This window comes from Ostrea edulis, chromosome 4 (assembly GCF_947568905.1).
Source record: "Ostrea edulis chromosome 4, xbOstEdul1.1, whole genome shotgun sequence".
NCBI lineage: Eukaryota > Metazoa > Mollusca > Bivalvia > Ostreida > Ostreidae > Ostrea > Ostrea edulis.
This window is the reverse complement of record NC_079167.1, coordinates 51,917,988-51,933,617: the sequence shown is the minus strand read 5'-3', so window position 1 is coordinate 51,933,617 and position 15,630 is coordinate 51,917,988. Positions and strand designations below refer to the sequence as shown.

The 15,630-nt window shown below is 34.5% G+C and overlaps 1 protein-coding gene across 3 annotated transcripts; it reads left to right on the top strand.

Moving 5' to 3' along the window:
• Window positions 1-239: 239 nt before the first annotated feature.
• LOC125671456 (cyclin-F-like) lies at window positions 240-10,979 on the top strand. 3 transcript variants are annotated; one of them, XM_048907208.2, is made up of 13 exons: window positions 240-366; window positions 2,167-2,336; window positions 2,440-2,545; window positions 2,685-2,752; window positions 4,728-4,915; window positions 5,026-5,196; window positions 5,311-5,540; window positions 7,132-7,296; window positions 7,907-8,211; window positions 8,338-8,425; window positions 8,667-8,903; window positions 9,012-9,151; window positions 9,267-10,979. In XM_048907208.2, exons 2-13 carry the CDS (start codon window positions 2,261-2,263, stop codon window positions 9,725-9,727), a joined length of 2,235 nt encoding a protein of 744 aa, XP_048763165.2. In that variant the 5' UTR covers window positions 240-366; window positions 2,167-2,260; the 3' UTR covers window positions 9,728-10,979. The 3 variants fall into 3 exon arrangements, with proteins under 3 accessions (XP_048763165.2, XP_048763164.2, XP_056018880.1); XM_048907207.2 differs by lacking the exon at window positions 240-366 and adding an exon at window positions 954-1,372; XM_056162905.1 differs by lacking the exons at window positions 240-366; window positions 2,167-2,336; window positions 2,440-2,545; window positions 2,685-2,752 and adding an exon at window positions 3,274-3,398.
• Window positions 10,980-15,630: the final 4,651 nt, after the last annotated feature.

The window sequence follows — 15,630 nt, the reverse complement described above, 5'->3', positions numbered from 1 at the left end:
TTTTATAGAATATTCAAAATAGAAGTATCGCCCCTGGACCTGTAGCTGACAGGAGTAAGGGCTTCGATCATAACCAAATTGAATAATTGATAACGGATCTACAATAACAAAAGTAAATTCATAATCCGTTACTCCCCTCAGGCTATTTCTTTTTGACACATGTTTGAAAATACATGGCACCCTGGGAAGGTGACCGCGAAGCCACTTCCCTTCGTTTATAAACGAGCCAAGAATTAGCCAATCAGAGAAGAGATGAGTTTCGGTGGAGTCGTACTGCACGTTTGAGAGCCCTAACGTTGGTATTTAATTTAAAATTTGGGTCTTCATGTGCAATATTTAGGAAAAGGAAACCATAGGAAATGAAAGGTAAATATGCATGCTATTCCGTAAACTATTGTATACTTATAGGCCTAAAGTACGTATTTAAAAAAAAAATATCGAGATTTTGAACGGCTGTTTGCTGGAAGGCGGCACATTCAAATATTAACATTAGCTTGTTCGGCTTAACCGGATTATCATAAGATTTATAAAGCCTTTTAGTCATATATTGAGTTGTACTCTTGTTTTTACACCAAGCCTGTACACTTTGTTGGACTCTTTTGGGAGTGAGGGGGTATTCTATGTACAACTTCAAAGTTTAGATCAATCAAAAACTTTTAAAACTCGCAAACCTGTTGATTGAGCCTGTTTTTAGAATATTTGGAGCATTGTTATGGGAATACTATTCTGAAAATGCATAGAAAATTATATTAGATGTAAAAAAAATTTTTTTGGTATAACAACTAGATTATATGATTACACTATCTTTAATTTTATCCCCTTTAAGAAACGGGCATAAACTGACCCGTTTGAAATATTAACCCGAACTCTGACATCGAGCTGTTGAAAAAAAATCTCGTGCTCTACATGTCGCACACTCTAAGACTAGTTTAGTATGTCGCTATAATATCAATTCACATCGATACTAACCAGATGTCTCTTTGAATGTCATCAATATTATCTAATTTTACAGCTTGTCTATATAGCCTATTGTGAACGCGACGAAATATGTAAATCCATGCAAATATTAGCGAATATCATTATAGACTGTATATGTTTGGACGTGTTTATTTGAAATCAATGGAGGACAGTGAATGTCAACAAACATGTTCATTTTCAACGTTTTTAATTGGACAACGGTTCAAACATGTGCTTGCTTGTTTACGTTGCCAACCAATCAAATGCGGGTACTCTTTAGCTGTTACTAATTATAGAATACAACTGTACTGTTTCGACGCTATTTGCATTTAATGCATTGATGGTCAAGTTATTTGGTACTTACATTTAACATTTTGTCCACAAGGACTTATAAATATGGTTCTTGTGAAATTCTGTAAGTATACATTTTGTTTGTGACAGTTTGTGTAGTATTTTGATTATCATGCCTTAATATTTCACGTCAATACATTTGACACCTGTCAGCGTAATAATCATGCTGGGATTAAAAAAAAATCTATATGATGAATTTACAGACTTTGCTGATATGTAGCAAGCTATCAAGGGCAGCGATGTTATAAATATGTTTGTAACATTACACATCAGTGCCCTTGTCTTGCATGCAGTACAAGGGCCAACTGTAAATATTGTTTGGAAGGCATGGCAATGGATTTACATGTGCATCTTATGTCATATTATATGTTTAAACTTGTATATTCATTAGGTAAGTTAGAAAAGTGACACTGGCATTTTGGAGATCAGAAATCAAATATTTTTATTCATTTCAATTACTGCTATAATGTTATCGAGGTTCATCTATACATTATGATAATTTACAGTTTAAATAAGATTGAATAAAATGAGGCATGCAATAATTAATTATTTGTTTTATACAAATTATCATTACCTAGAATGAAATTGCAAACTCATGGTTTTTATCTAGATACATGATCAATGAAGTAAGCATTAAAGCAGGTTCTGATAATCCTGTTAAGACTCTTACCATTGTGATTCATTGACAATAGCACTAATTTCCTTTAGGATTGAATGTTTCTAATTATTAATCATTAAATAGCCTCCACCTGTATTATTCATGCTTAATCTATAGATCAGTTTTCTCTTGCCGAAGTTACAGTGTAAAAAATTAATCTGATTATCGTAATTTCAGATTGCACATCTTTTCTTTTTCAGTTTTGTCAGCACTACATCGGCTAAAATCTCCAAATACATTTATCCCCGTCCACATGCATTTAGGGCCACGAACTCGTAGCAGCCAGATATCGATATGGAATCTTCCAGAGGAACTTATTCTGTGCATACTGAAGGGTCTTCACATCAAAGATGTCCTCAGCATGCGAGCTGTAAGTTCAGGAAAATCTTGTCAATCTAACCAAAATCTGAAATCTTAGCACCACCAATATTGATTAAATATAGTGCATTTTCAACATTATTTTGTCTTTGTAGGTAAACTCCATTTTCGTGATATAGTTGATGATTGCTCAACAGTATGGAATGCAGCTAGTTTTCAAGACACATGGCCATCATCTAATAATATCCATTATTTTGAAAAGTAAATTTTATTCTCAAGTTCAGAAATTTATGATATTCATAAATATTCGAGATGGAAAAACAATTTGAATTGAAATTTTATATTTTACATGTAATATTAGGCTTGCTCAATATCTAACTCCACATTTTTTTGTCTGTAGAGCTGCAAAGTTTGGAAACATGGAAGCTCTTATCAAAATGGCAATAGCATACCTTTACAATGAAGGATGTAAGTAAATATTAAAATAATTTTTTTTCTTCTGATTACTGGAGGTTTGGTTGTTAAATTTTAACAAGATAGTGGTTCAAATTGATGTTAGAGGATGTTTTTGCAAAGCTGTGCACTTATTCTACAGATGTTATTATAGCAAAAAAAATTCAGATCTGTTCATAGGCTAGATATGGCTGCAACAATACATTGACCGTTCAATATGTATCGCAATATTCAGCTAACAATTGATACGTACCATAATACACGCATCATTTTCCATATAGTATGACAAACAAATATATCTACTTGGGTATCATTTAGACACATCACTAAAACATGTCAGCACTTGGTAATCAAAACAATGCCCTCATACATTTGAAACTGGTTTGTGTACCATCACTAAAGTGGATACCCAACAATGATATCTGTTTAAGATTCATTGATTGAATATTGTTTAACATCTTTCTTGAGAGTCTTTCATTCATATGGAGACGTCACCATTGCCGGTGAAGGACTGCAAAATTTAGGCCTATGCTTGGCGCTTACTGCCTTTGAGCATGGAGGGATCTTTATCATGCCACACCTGCTGTGACACGGGACCTTGGTTTTAGCAGCCTCATCCGAAGGACCGTCTCATTTAGTCACCTCTTGTGACAAGCAAAGGGTACTGAGGACCAATTCTAACCCAGATCCCCATGGCTGTTGATCTTAAGTGACAATGCAGTTGTTTTTCATTACATGAATCAACCATTCCACAATTTATGTCCCTTTTCTGCCATCTTGTGATGAAAAAAATGTGTATTTCCCTTTATTATATAGCTAATAAATAGTCTAATATAAAATCTGCGTAAAATCTAGAGAATGTTAGCGATCAATATCCTGAGAATTTATTGAACGCTAACTTTACATTGCGTAAATTGTATACGCCCGAAACATTTCGAGTATGAGCGTTCAATATTGACGTTACCGTAACGACGTAAACAAGCAAAAATGGCAGACGACGGACCTCCGAATTTGACAGAGCCGGTATTTGATATTTACTTAAGCATTTTGTTTTACTGTACATAAATTATGATGTCCCCATTTACAAAATCAGTTTGCTTCATGCATTAATGACGGGTTAAATATTGAACAGTTAAGAAATGCATGCTGTTATTGCACACTGGCAATATTGATGAATTCTCGTCTATTTTGGAGTAGTTTGAGTGAAAATGGATATAACTTAACAACCAAATACTTTAGCTATATAATAAAAGGGTTATTGAACTTATATAGGTGAATATTGGCACTCGTTGGCTGTCAAAATGCACTCGCAAGCTCGTGCATTTTCACAGCCAACTCGTGCCAATATTCACCGATATAAGTTCAACAACCCTATAATATTGGCCTTTGTAATTTTCTGTTCCGTAGCTTTGACAATTGTTATTTTTCCATCATTTGTAGTCAACTCCAATAATGCCGCACAGCAAGACAACCCATAAACTTGTATGAAAACTTTATAATTTCACAGTAGTAACCCCTTACATTTGGTAAACTTGGCTTTTTACCTATTGACCTTTGGTTGATCCTGAAAAGAGAAATAACTTGCAGTGAAGTGTTGATATGAGTATCCATTCATGGGTGTTTCTGGTCTACAACAATCTAGTGCATTGCTCTCAGTCTGTTACTAACTAAATGCAAACATGTTACATTGTTCTTTGAAATGTTGCAAATTTCAGTCATTAGTAAATTGTTCTCTGAAAAGTTGCAAGTGACCACATAAATATTCTGTTCTCCTTTTCATCAAATTGTGATGGATTGCATCTTAAACTGCTATAAAAAAAATATTGGTATTGCTCCTTTTAATACTGCCCTGCCTCCCCCCCCCCCCCCCCCCCCCCCCCCCCCCCCCCCCCCCCCTGCTGTATCTAAATAGAATATCATAGTTGCCATTATCACTGTATTGCTATTATGTAATAATTTGACATTGATATATTTATTTTCTTCACTTCAGTACCCGGTGATTTCGAAGGGAAGAAAGTAACAAGTAATGGAATTAAGGCCGCTGAGCTGTTTTGTCAGATTGAGGCCATGACCCCATATGAACCCTTCACTTGGCTCTTTATCCGTCCACCCTGGTCAATCAATGGAGCTTGTTGTAAAGAATGTGTGTTCACCTACATGAAAAATTACCTACAAGAGGTAAGATACAGTCTTAATTCTTCAAAAGAAAGTCACCATAAACTTTACATCAATTGATAAAAATGCCTCAGAAAAGCTAGAAATGTTAAATTTATCAAGTTTCATTGCAGAATAACAAACAGGATACCAAAAATGTGAATGTGTGTGTTGCCAAAACTTTGCTTTTACTGGATGACAAGGAGCAGGTTGCTGAATCTGGTGTGTTCCTCAACAACGCTAGTCAGCTTGGATCTGGGTCTGCTGCATTCTTGTTATGGCAAAAGCAGTACCAAAACTATTTTGTAGGTTGATTAGAATGTTTAAACTTCTCGACATATTTAAGCTAGCTTGAATTCATATTTGTGTAGAATTTACAATTATCAAAAGATATTGTTTATTTTTGTTTCACTTTGTAGAGTACAGACAGAGCAAGAAAACTAGAGAGTATACGACAGCTGCGAGAGATTGCCAAAATGAACCATTTAGATAGCAAGCTTTCACTGTGTAAAATGTATGCAAATGGAGTGTATGGAGGTATAACCCAGAAACAGGCAGCCATGTCTGTACAAGAACTAGTCCAGTCTACAACCCCAGCAAATACTCAGGAATGCTTCAGAACTTCTCAGGAACTTACAACCTCTATGAGGTAAATATATGTGTCGTTTACCAGCAGTGTACGAAATTAGCCAAAACACAGGTGAACCAACAGGGCTCACTATACAGAAAGTCTTTTAGTCAAGCTGGAAGCCAGACAGCCCATCTGAAATAAAAAAAAAAAATGCATTTGAAAGTAATAAGTGTATATGCATTTGAAAGTAATAAGTATATATGCATTCGGAAGTAATAAGTGTATATGAATTGCACAACTAACACAAATTCATTATCAACTTGAGCTTACAAGAATCGTGTTGAAGTCGATCATGTGACATCCTAACAATAAACATCATGGATGTATCCTGAATGTCTGGTATGTACAGCCTGTGAATCTACCACACATTTTTATGACAGACATGATTATTGTAAGATAGAATTAAAATCGTAGGATTAAGCCATGACAAGCACATTAAGAATATCCGTAGCTATAAGATTACCTGATGGCTAAATAAGATTACCAGAATATCATGATTATATAAAATTTGTAAATTCTATGTAACACAGTCATAGGGCATTACGAAATTGGATTGACATTTAGAATCAACTATGAAGGTAAAAGATATTGGCTTAAACTATCAACAACCCCTGAAAAATGCTTGCATTTTCTTTTTGAAATTGACAATCAAGCTCTTTTGTGACAAAAGAAGAGGCAAATTATATATCAAACCCCCCAAAAAATATCAGAATACAAATATTTACACCGCTAGCGCTATATGAAATTAAAACACCCGCACCCTCACTTGATTTACTGCATCATGAGTGTGTGGGTAGACTGGAATTTCATACACTGTTTACCATCTGGTATTAAATAATGATAAAATGCCATTGAAGTTTTCTGTAGGATATATATATATGATTTACATTCCCAATGTTTTTGTCTTTGATATCGTTACCAATTGTAATGATAGCCATTTCCTCATGAATGCCGTGCAGTTGTGAACTATGCATGTATGAATTTTGATGAATATTATACTTTAGTACATCTATTTCAACAGCTGGGAATTCTTACAGAAATGAAAGTAAAATGAATTTCATTTTTGAAAATGCATGAGGGTATGAACATGCTTCACACCTGCATATATATGATATGAAGTGTGTTAGCGCTTCATGAAAAGTATGCATTGTGAAGCATCGCAATTTATATTCTCATGTATTTTCAAAAATACATGTATGTAAAATTTATTTCTTGAATATAGTGCATGTACAGTATATTTATATGAGAGTGTAGCAATTGTCATGATTTTTGCAGGGTCAGAAACATGACAAAATTACGAGCCAATCACAGGGCTGGTTACACTCAAAAGTTGCCAGCCCTGTTCAAAATCTGCCAGGCCTGATTTATGATGTTTATTATTGTACATAAATGAATTTACTATGAAAGCATATTTGTGACATTTTTTGTACATTGGCTGTTAGAATTAGCCTGACTGCAGGGCCATCATATGAAATTTTGTTCCAGCCCGCCTGAGAAATGGACCATCTTCAGCAGGCGAGCTGCAATTCCAACTGATTTTTTTGGGGGGAAATATTAAGCATTTAAATTACAATGGATTTATGTGTTTTTTTGTTGTTTTTTTTTCCAGGTATATTTTAGTAGACTGGTTGGTAGAAATAGCAGGAATGAAAGACTTCTCTAGTCACACTCTACATATTGCAGTTAGTGTAGTAGATCGTTACCTAAAGTGTCACAAAACAACTCGATCCAAACTTCAACTTCTAGGGGTATCAGCCATGGTTTTGTGTTCAAGGTAAGATGGAGCATTACTTTTTTCATTTGGTACCTCTTGTACAGGAGAAAAAATAAATCAAAACTCTTAGGAGGGGAAATACATATACAGACACTTACACCTCTTTCTCTACCTCTCTTTTTTTCTCTCTCTCTCATGCAATCTAATACATGTACTGGCAGGGTTTTTTTAAGGTCTTCATTTCAAGGGCCTTTCCAATTGGAAAAAACAGCAAAATTTGCTTGAAATTGGGGGAAAAAATCCATGGATTCAAAGAGAACCAAACCAGTACATTAAGGAATAAATGGACTCCTTCCGACTTGCAATTTGGTCAAAGCTTACCTCATTCAAATAAGCAGAGGCCAAACAAAATTAGGTTTACTTAACAATTTTGAAGCAAAAAGGCCTTTGAAGAAGATTTATGAACAATAAGGCTACCCTGCTTTGATTTGTTTTCATTGTTTTGGAATTTTAAAGCAAAAATTGGGGAAAGTACCTGCTTTTTGGCATTGGGAATGGGTCCTTTTTTCTCCCCCCTACAGACCCTTAAAAAAAATCCCTGCTGGTGATGAAGAATTTATTCATAATGCTTACAAACACATCAGCTGAAATTTTTCTCCCTTTTTAATAGGTTTCTTGGAAAAGACATTATCACCATCCGCGAGGCAGCCTGGCTTACCGACAATACGTACAAGTACGAGGATGTAGTAAGAATGATGGGAGAGATAACTGCTACACTGAAAGGGAACATCCGGGTTCCCAATAGTCTCGATTTCGTTGAGATCTTCTCCAGTGTTGCTGGACTAGACAAGAAGTGCAGTTGTCTGGCCGAGTACATCTGTGAGTTGACTCTCCTTCAGGCTGAGATGGGACAGTACAGTCCGGCAGAAATTGCTGCTAGCTGTGTCCTTTTAGCAAGGCTGCTAATGAAGCTAGGTATGAAAATTAACAAGTAAAGTTTTTCAGTTGTGTTCATTTATATTGACAAGCATTTATATTATTAAATTTGTATGCAAAATTTATTATATGGTGACTTAAAGAATATGTTATCATTTATCACAGAAATGCCGTGGCCAGACAAAATGATAGAGTTCAGTGGATTCACCATAGAAGATATAAGTCGTTGTGCTTTCCATATGCATGAAAAGTGGTAAGACTTTACATATCTTAAAATAGTTACTAGATGATTGGGGGGGGGGGGGTGGGGGGGGGGGGGGGGGGGGGGTCTGGTGGTGAAATAATTTGCCATTAACAAAAATAAAATCTCATTTGTAGCATTTTAGAAGCATGGTAAAATTACTCTAGTGGTAAAATAATATGCCATTAAAAGAAATAAAATCCCATTCACTTATATTGTATGCATTAAAAAAGAAATAAAATCTCATTTGCAGCTTTTTAGAAGGGTCTGTGGTAGATCACCGAGATGTGAAATTACAAGCTGTCAAACTGCGGTATGCAGAGGAAAAGTTCCACAAAGTCAGTGAGATTCCTATTATGAGTTATGAAGAACTGTGCGCTATGCTGGGAGTTACTGAGCATATCCTACAGGGTACTGATGTCTGTGTCAAATTCCGGAATGCAGATGAGCTTATTTTGTCACCATCTAGGAAAAAGAGAAAGTGTGAAAGGTATGATGTGACTTGGTAAAATTCATAAATATGAGTTGCAGAATTGCTCTGATTTGATAGTCAAATTGATTTTCTTGTGAAATAATGTAGGCTGTTTTATTTCTGTAGAGTTTACCCACATTTACAAGACAGAGAGAATGCAGCCACTCCATCTATTGAAGACAATTCAGTCATCATGGATGAATCTGTTATGTCAGGATATTTTGGCGATCAAGAGGATGAGGAAGATTCTTTCCAAGAATATGATGGTAAAATATCCTGTTTGTTTTAGATAAAGAGAGAGAATGAAAGGACATGACTTTCAGTCTAAGAAGATTACATAGAAATTTTTCACATTTTATCAAATTACATGTCTTCCTGTAGATTCCAGTGAGGATCATTGCAGTCCTTCAGACTTGGAATGTGGGTCAGAGAGTGATACCTACTTCGCCAGTATCTCCAAATCAGACAAAAATGTTGAAATGCCATTCAACCTCTCATTCTCCACCATCCCATCAGATAAAATTACCCATAATTCACCCCAAAAGTCATGTTACCAGGAATCTTCATCTGGAGTTTCCTCTTCCCCAAATACAGTAACAGAAAATTCACCGTCGTGTTCCTATGCATTTGTGCCAAAATCACCTCTAGGCATTTCTGGACATTCTTCGCACATCTGGACATTGAATACTGCAAGGAAAAATGTTTCCAGTGACTCCGAAATGTCTTCTCCAAGGTGCTCAGAAAAACAAGGTGCTACTAGTTATATGACCCTGAGACGGACAACTAAACGCAAGAGTAGACATTCCCTCTGCTACAGTGCTTCGCTCTCTGGGCAGCACTGAGATGGCTGTTTTAGAGTTGATACGGTTTGAATGCAAATGATGAATGCTTGTGTTTGGAATACGTGTATAAAATTGTTTATACATGTACATATTGTTTTAGAATGAAATCCATTTTATACTCAGATATGTGTATGAAGATTATAAATCATGGATGTAATTGTTGTTCAGGGATTTCAAACATTTCTTATTTGAAAGTTTTTTGGTTTATGGATATATATATTTTTTAAACGAGTATATTTTTTGTATCATTGATAATGGATCAAATAAATGCAGAGAAAAATGGTTTTCGTACAAGTGTGCATTCCGCAATCTTCCAAAGAACCTTCAGGGAATTGATTTAATGTTTTGTGATATTCTGATGTGATATTAGCAAAATCATCATAGATCACAGATATTTGGGTATACTAGATCATTTGTATTGTGCATATGTCTTAGTGTATAACATTAGTTCGTACATTGTACATCAGTATCGATATAATCGTGGTAGATTTGTATTACATCATCATTCAAGTACATGTACATTTTTCATCAATGACATATGTGTTGATGTTAAAATCACTTAGAAATTCAAAGTTTCTTTAATATCAATCTGATTAAAATTAGATTTACTTTCATACTCGCATGTGAGTTTGCGAACTGGTCTCATGTCTAATTTGAATTAGATTGCTTTAAGATGTAAATCAAGTTTCTTGAGAACAGATTTTTTTTTCCACTTCTAACAGGTTTAACTTGATTCATTTTTCATCATTTTGTTTGAGGTGTGAATGGGGAGGGGTTGCATGGCATGTATTTTGTGTTTTTGTTTCTGACAAAGCTTTTAAACTGCTTTTGTCCAACTTGTATACTTGTTAATTCTGCCTTGTGTGTTCGTTTGGTATTCTACAGTTGAGTTTCAACATTTCGTGGCTTTATTTGAAAGGTAATATCTCTTTGCACTTGTAGATCAGTTTCAAAATTGATCTTGTAATATGAATTTCAAAAACATGAGCAGCTTTTGGTGCGTAGAGTAAATTATTTGTTATTTATTTGTACAAAAGAATTTTTGAATGAATGAACTGAATTTAGATGTACCTAATGCTCTAACTCATGTATTTCATGCCACCCCTGATGCCAAACAATGTTGATGTTTGTACTGATTAGTATCTGATTAATGCATGTACGAGTGAATGTATGAGGTAATCTTGTTTATTATATATACAAATATGATATCCTTCTACATCAAATGCGGAAGAAAATTAAAACAAAAGAAAGATATTGTGTCATGGTTTTGGCTCACATGAGTGTTTCTAATGGCAATGTGCTTGTTGCCTGTTATTGTCAGTGGTGGCAGAATCCTTTAACTCTTCTAACAGAAATGGTCCATTATTTTGAGATCCACACCCCAAAACCATATATTTTCTTGTTCCTTGTGACTAAGGACCATCTGTAGCCACACCCTTTCATAGATATATTCAAATATTAATAGATTTAGATCCCAAATATATTGAAAACCATTTAGATCCCTAGACCATGTACAGTTAATCTTTGGTATTGCAAACATTGAAATCTCAAAATACCATGGATATGTCGGAGTGAGTTGGAAGTCCCAACTACGTTTTCTTTGCGTATTTTAAACTCAACATCTCGGATATCTTGGAAGTTTCTTCCCGGCACCATCAAGTTCGAGATAATGAGGTTTGATTGTAATTTCTTTTGTTTTGCCTCGGACCAGAATGATTCTCTGTCATAGGATAAATGTTGCCATCTAAATCTCTTGACTGCGAGTAGCAAAATTTAGGTGACAACATGGTCTCTAGAATGTCTTCAAAGAGGTTCGCACCTGAGATTTGGAGTAATGTCAGTTTTTTGGGAAGTATATTTTAGATTTCTACATTGATGGAGAATTAAGATATTTAAACGAAAAACAGGGGTCGCAATGCTAATTGTTATTGAGCTATGTACAGTGTTCTAAACATGACCTTTTTGCATATAAAATTGACCAAAGAATTATTCAATTAAACTTGATTTGTCTGTTGGTGTCAACACAACAATCAACACAAATCAATCAATACACGAAATAGATACTAACTACAGATTTTAAGAGAAAGAAGTTTAATGCTAGTAACGGAAATAATGACCTTTTTGCACTTGATGTACGAAAAAATTAAATATGAAATTAAGAGTTTAAAAGGACATTCGAAGTAATGTCACTTTCTAAAATGTCATAATTTCTGGGTCTTATCTTAAACTTTAAATTTTTTTAATTAATAGCAAAATACTGAATTTTATACAAACTTTTTGAAGAATCGGTGTTCTGTTTGGAAAATTAAATCAACCAAATTAATGAATTACAACATCTGAACCAGTTCCAGGTCTCAGCTACTTGTAGCATTAATCAAAAAACTGAAATACAAATTGGAGTATTAAAATAGAAGATATATTGAATGAAACAGAAGCTACATTATCTCTTAACCTTTTGCCTCGTTCACACGGATGCGCATTAAATTTTACTTCGCATTAAATTTGATGCGAAGTAAAATAATGCGCATTAAATTAATTCGAATTAAATAGCGTTCACACGGCGGTAATATTTAATGCGAAGTAAACTAATTCGCATTAAATTCGTATGCATCTCTAAATTAAAGGGTGCGAGAATAGACTATATAATTAAAAATTATTTTTATAGATATTTTAAAGACATAGGGTCTAAGATATTGGTGAAATTTTGTATGTTCCAAAAAGGTGGCGAAATTTAAGATCATAACTAGAAAATCTTCAGAATGTTCACAAACACATTGAATACAATAGTAATTACAAAATAATTTTTTTCTTCTCAAGTAGAAGTTTCTGCATAAATTCTGCTTCATATGAATATAAAAACAGGTCAGCTAACAAAGGAACACAATTCGTGCCCATGGGAATTCCAACAAACTGTTGGAAGACCTGATCACCAAAGACCACGAAGATATTGTCAATGAGGAACTCTAGCATATTTTTTATTTCAACTTCAGAATACTTGTGCGTGGAATTAGAGTGGTGTTTAACAAAGTAATTTTTAGGATGACTGATCACTTGATGTGAATATTTCCGTTTTCCATTTTTCTTGAAGAAGCAACTGTCTATGATTTCAAAAATTCTGGTCTTTAATTTATCGTGAGGAATGGTCGTGTTCTGAGAAAAGTTTTGCAATTTCAAGTTAGCTAAAAGTTCTTTAGAATGTTTTAGAATCTACATTTGATTTACACCACTTCTGGCATATGTAGTCGCACAGTAAGTTTGATGTTTCTTCTTCACAACTGTTAATATTTTCGCGAGGAGTAAAGATAGGGGCTTGGTAGAACACTTACTGGATCCAGCGATGTATCTTTGTAAGGGTTTTTGTGTAGTTTAGGAATATAGTATAGGTACGGTAACTCATATTCATTCGACCCACCAACTATAGGATAACAAAATGTGCCTAAAATTGAAGCATGGTTTTGAAGAATTTCGTCTTTTGAAAGGGCAGTTGGAGTACCAAAAGTGAAGTTAATGCCAAGTTCGTTTAGACTATATTTCATTTAAAATTCAATTTGACTCTATAAACCGAAATATTGAATATCAGCATTCCAACTGTTATTTGACTGATGAAAAATTCTCAATTAGTTCACGTAGAGGTAGCTGTTTCAAATTATCTTGTTTCTTCTTACAAATTTTTCTAAATCTACCTTTCTCCTGTGTGCAAAATTTTGGTTTTGGTGTTAAATTGAGTTGTATTCATATTTCTTTAAAATTGAATTTTAACAGAGACATATATAACATGTAAAACTTATACGGTACCAATTTTGATGCACCAGATGCGCATTTCGACAAATAATGTCTCTTCAGTGATGCTCAACCGAAATGTTTGAAATCCGAAATGACAATGAAGCTTTAGAGCTATTATAGGGAAAAACAGTGTGCCAAAAAGTGGAGTCAAATTCGTCTAAGGATAAGAGCTATGCGTGAGGGAGATAATCCTTAATTTTGAAATGAATTTTTAAATTTTATAACAGCAATTAAATATACATCCGTATTTTCAAGCTAGTAACGAAGTACTTAGCTACAGGGTTGTAGAGACCCTCGGGGACTAACAGTCCACCAGCAGAGGCCTCGACCCAGGGGTCATAATGTAAAACTTATACGGTACCAATATATGTTATTAATGTCTTTGATTTGAAGGACGATGGACCCAATTCGAAATATTGCGCATAAAGTCGCGCATATCACCATTTGCATTCTTTGTGCATTGTGAGGTCACTGCTTAAAAGTTTCATCACATTATGAACATGAGAAATTTACAAACTGAAAACAATATTTCTTTCATTATACAGTACATTTTTATTTTGATCCATAATTCATATAAATTCTTCAATAAAAACATTTCTGTAACTTTGATATCCGTTTCAGTTACCAATCCCTATAGAGATGTCAATACTCTACGATGATTTTAAGATCCTTATGAAAATGATCCCAGGGGTAGGGGTTTTGGTACCAGGGTGGGGTTGTAGTGATTAAATGTCTCTATCAGTTGAAAGATTTCTTATCTAATTTTGCTGATCTATATAAAAAGAAAATGTATATTTACGGAAAGTAGGAAAGAATACCAGAACTGTGAATGAAAGAGGTTCCAAATCAAGAGAAGGGTCAATATTGGTTATTTGCTGTTGATATCCTAACTTCATCTATAGTTTAACATACACTAGGCAAAAGTAAAATGAATATTTAGGAGCAGCAGAAAAGGGTCCACCACCTAAATGCTTTGTTTAAAAAAAAAACCTACTTTGAATTGTAAGATATAAGACATTACCCCTCATAAACTGCATGGATACATTGTATATCATATGTACACCAAGTTCTCTAATTACATGTGTGAGCTCTTTGCCCCCTGCCCCAGCAGGAGATTACAAGGCGAGGCCAATATATAGCGATATAGTTTAAGATAAATGTATTTAAAAAAAATGTCGACCCCTTGGGATGAAGCTGAAAAACATTCGTTGGATTAAGTTTTGATTTTATCTGTAAAGAATCGTGTTGCTGTCGCTATTAGTGATTTGGCAGGTTCTGCAATTTATGGAAATGATATCTAGCCTTTTAGAACTGTTAACATGTTGGAGTGTGGGTTCGGTTCCAGTTGGAACAGGGGTTCGATGCATTGGATGTTCAATAGTGATGGTGTCCGGGTTTTTCTTTGATATTTGTCTAAAACATTTTGAAGCTGTATAAGATGGGGGAATATTACTAAATGGTGAAAACAAATATTTTTCGAAGCATCATTTTACATTGGTATATTTTGCCTTCAACATACAAATACCCTGGGATTTGTTCCTTAGCTAGATAGAGTCTATTTTTCATTCTTTTCTTTTTTTATTCTCTTATTTATTTTATTTATTTATTTATTTTTGGTTTCCTTTCTCAAAGACTTGATAATTCCACGGGTAGTTCGTGCGTAAGGTATGTTGCAATATTGTATTTATTACTTCTGTTTCAGTCATGAGAAAAAGGTCAACCCTTTGGCTTTCAAAGGGAGCCTATGATGAAGAGCCACACATGGTGTACAAGGAAAGATGTTATCAAGTGAAAAATTTTCACAAGCTACAAGTTAAAAAAACTCATCTTTCTCTTAACGAATATAGTTTCTCCAAAGCAGTGTGTATTGTCTCTAGCTCAGGATAAAGGGACTTCGTGGATGTCCTCAGTGAAACAGCAAAGAAATAATTGTTTCCAAATGGTGAATGACTACTTAATGGTGTGGAGTATATTCCAATATGTTTCGAAGTAGACACCTTTCTTGTTGTGTGTCATACACGTGATTTGACATCCTCTGCATGATTCATCCAAAAAAAAAACCCAAACAAACAAACCCCAAAAACACCCGAAACTGCGTACCAACAAAGCCGAACCCTCCA

Excerpts from the sequence above, each read along its gene's own strand:
- LOC125671456 (XM_048907208.2), top strand. The coding sequence starts at position 2,261 with ATGGAATCTTCCAGAGGAACTTATTCTGTGCATACTGAAGGGTCTTCA. Across the intron at positions 5,541-7,131 it reads GAACTTACAACCTCTATGAG|GTATATTTTAGTAGACTGGT; the intron begins GTAAATATATGT and ends TTTTTTTTCCAG. Across the intron at positions 7,297-7,906 it reads GCCATGGTTTTGTGTTCAAG|GTTTCTTGGAAAAGACATTA; the intron begins GTAAGATGGAGC and ends CCTTTTTAATAG.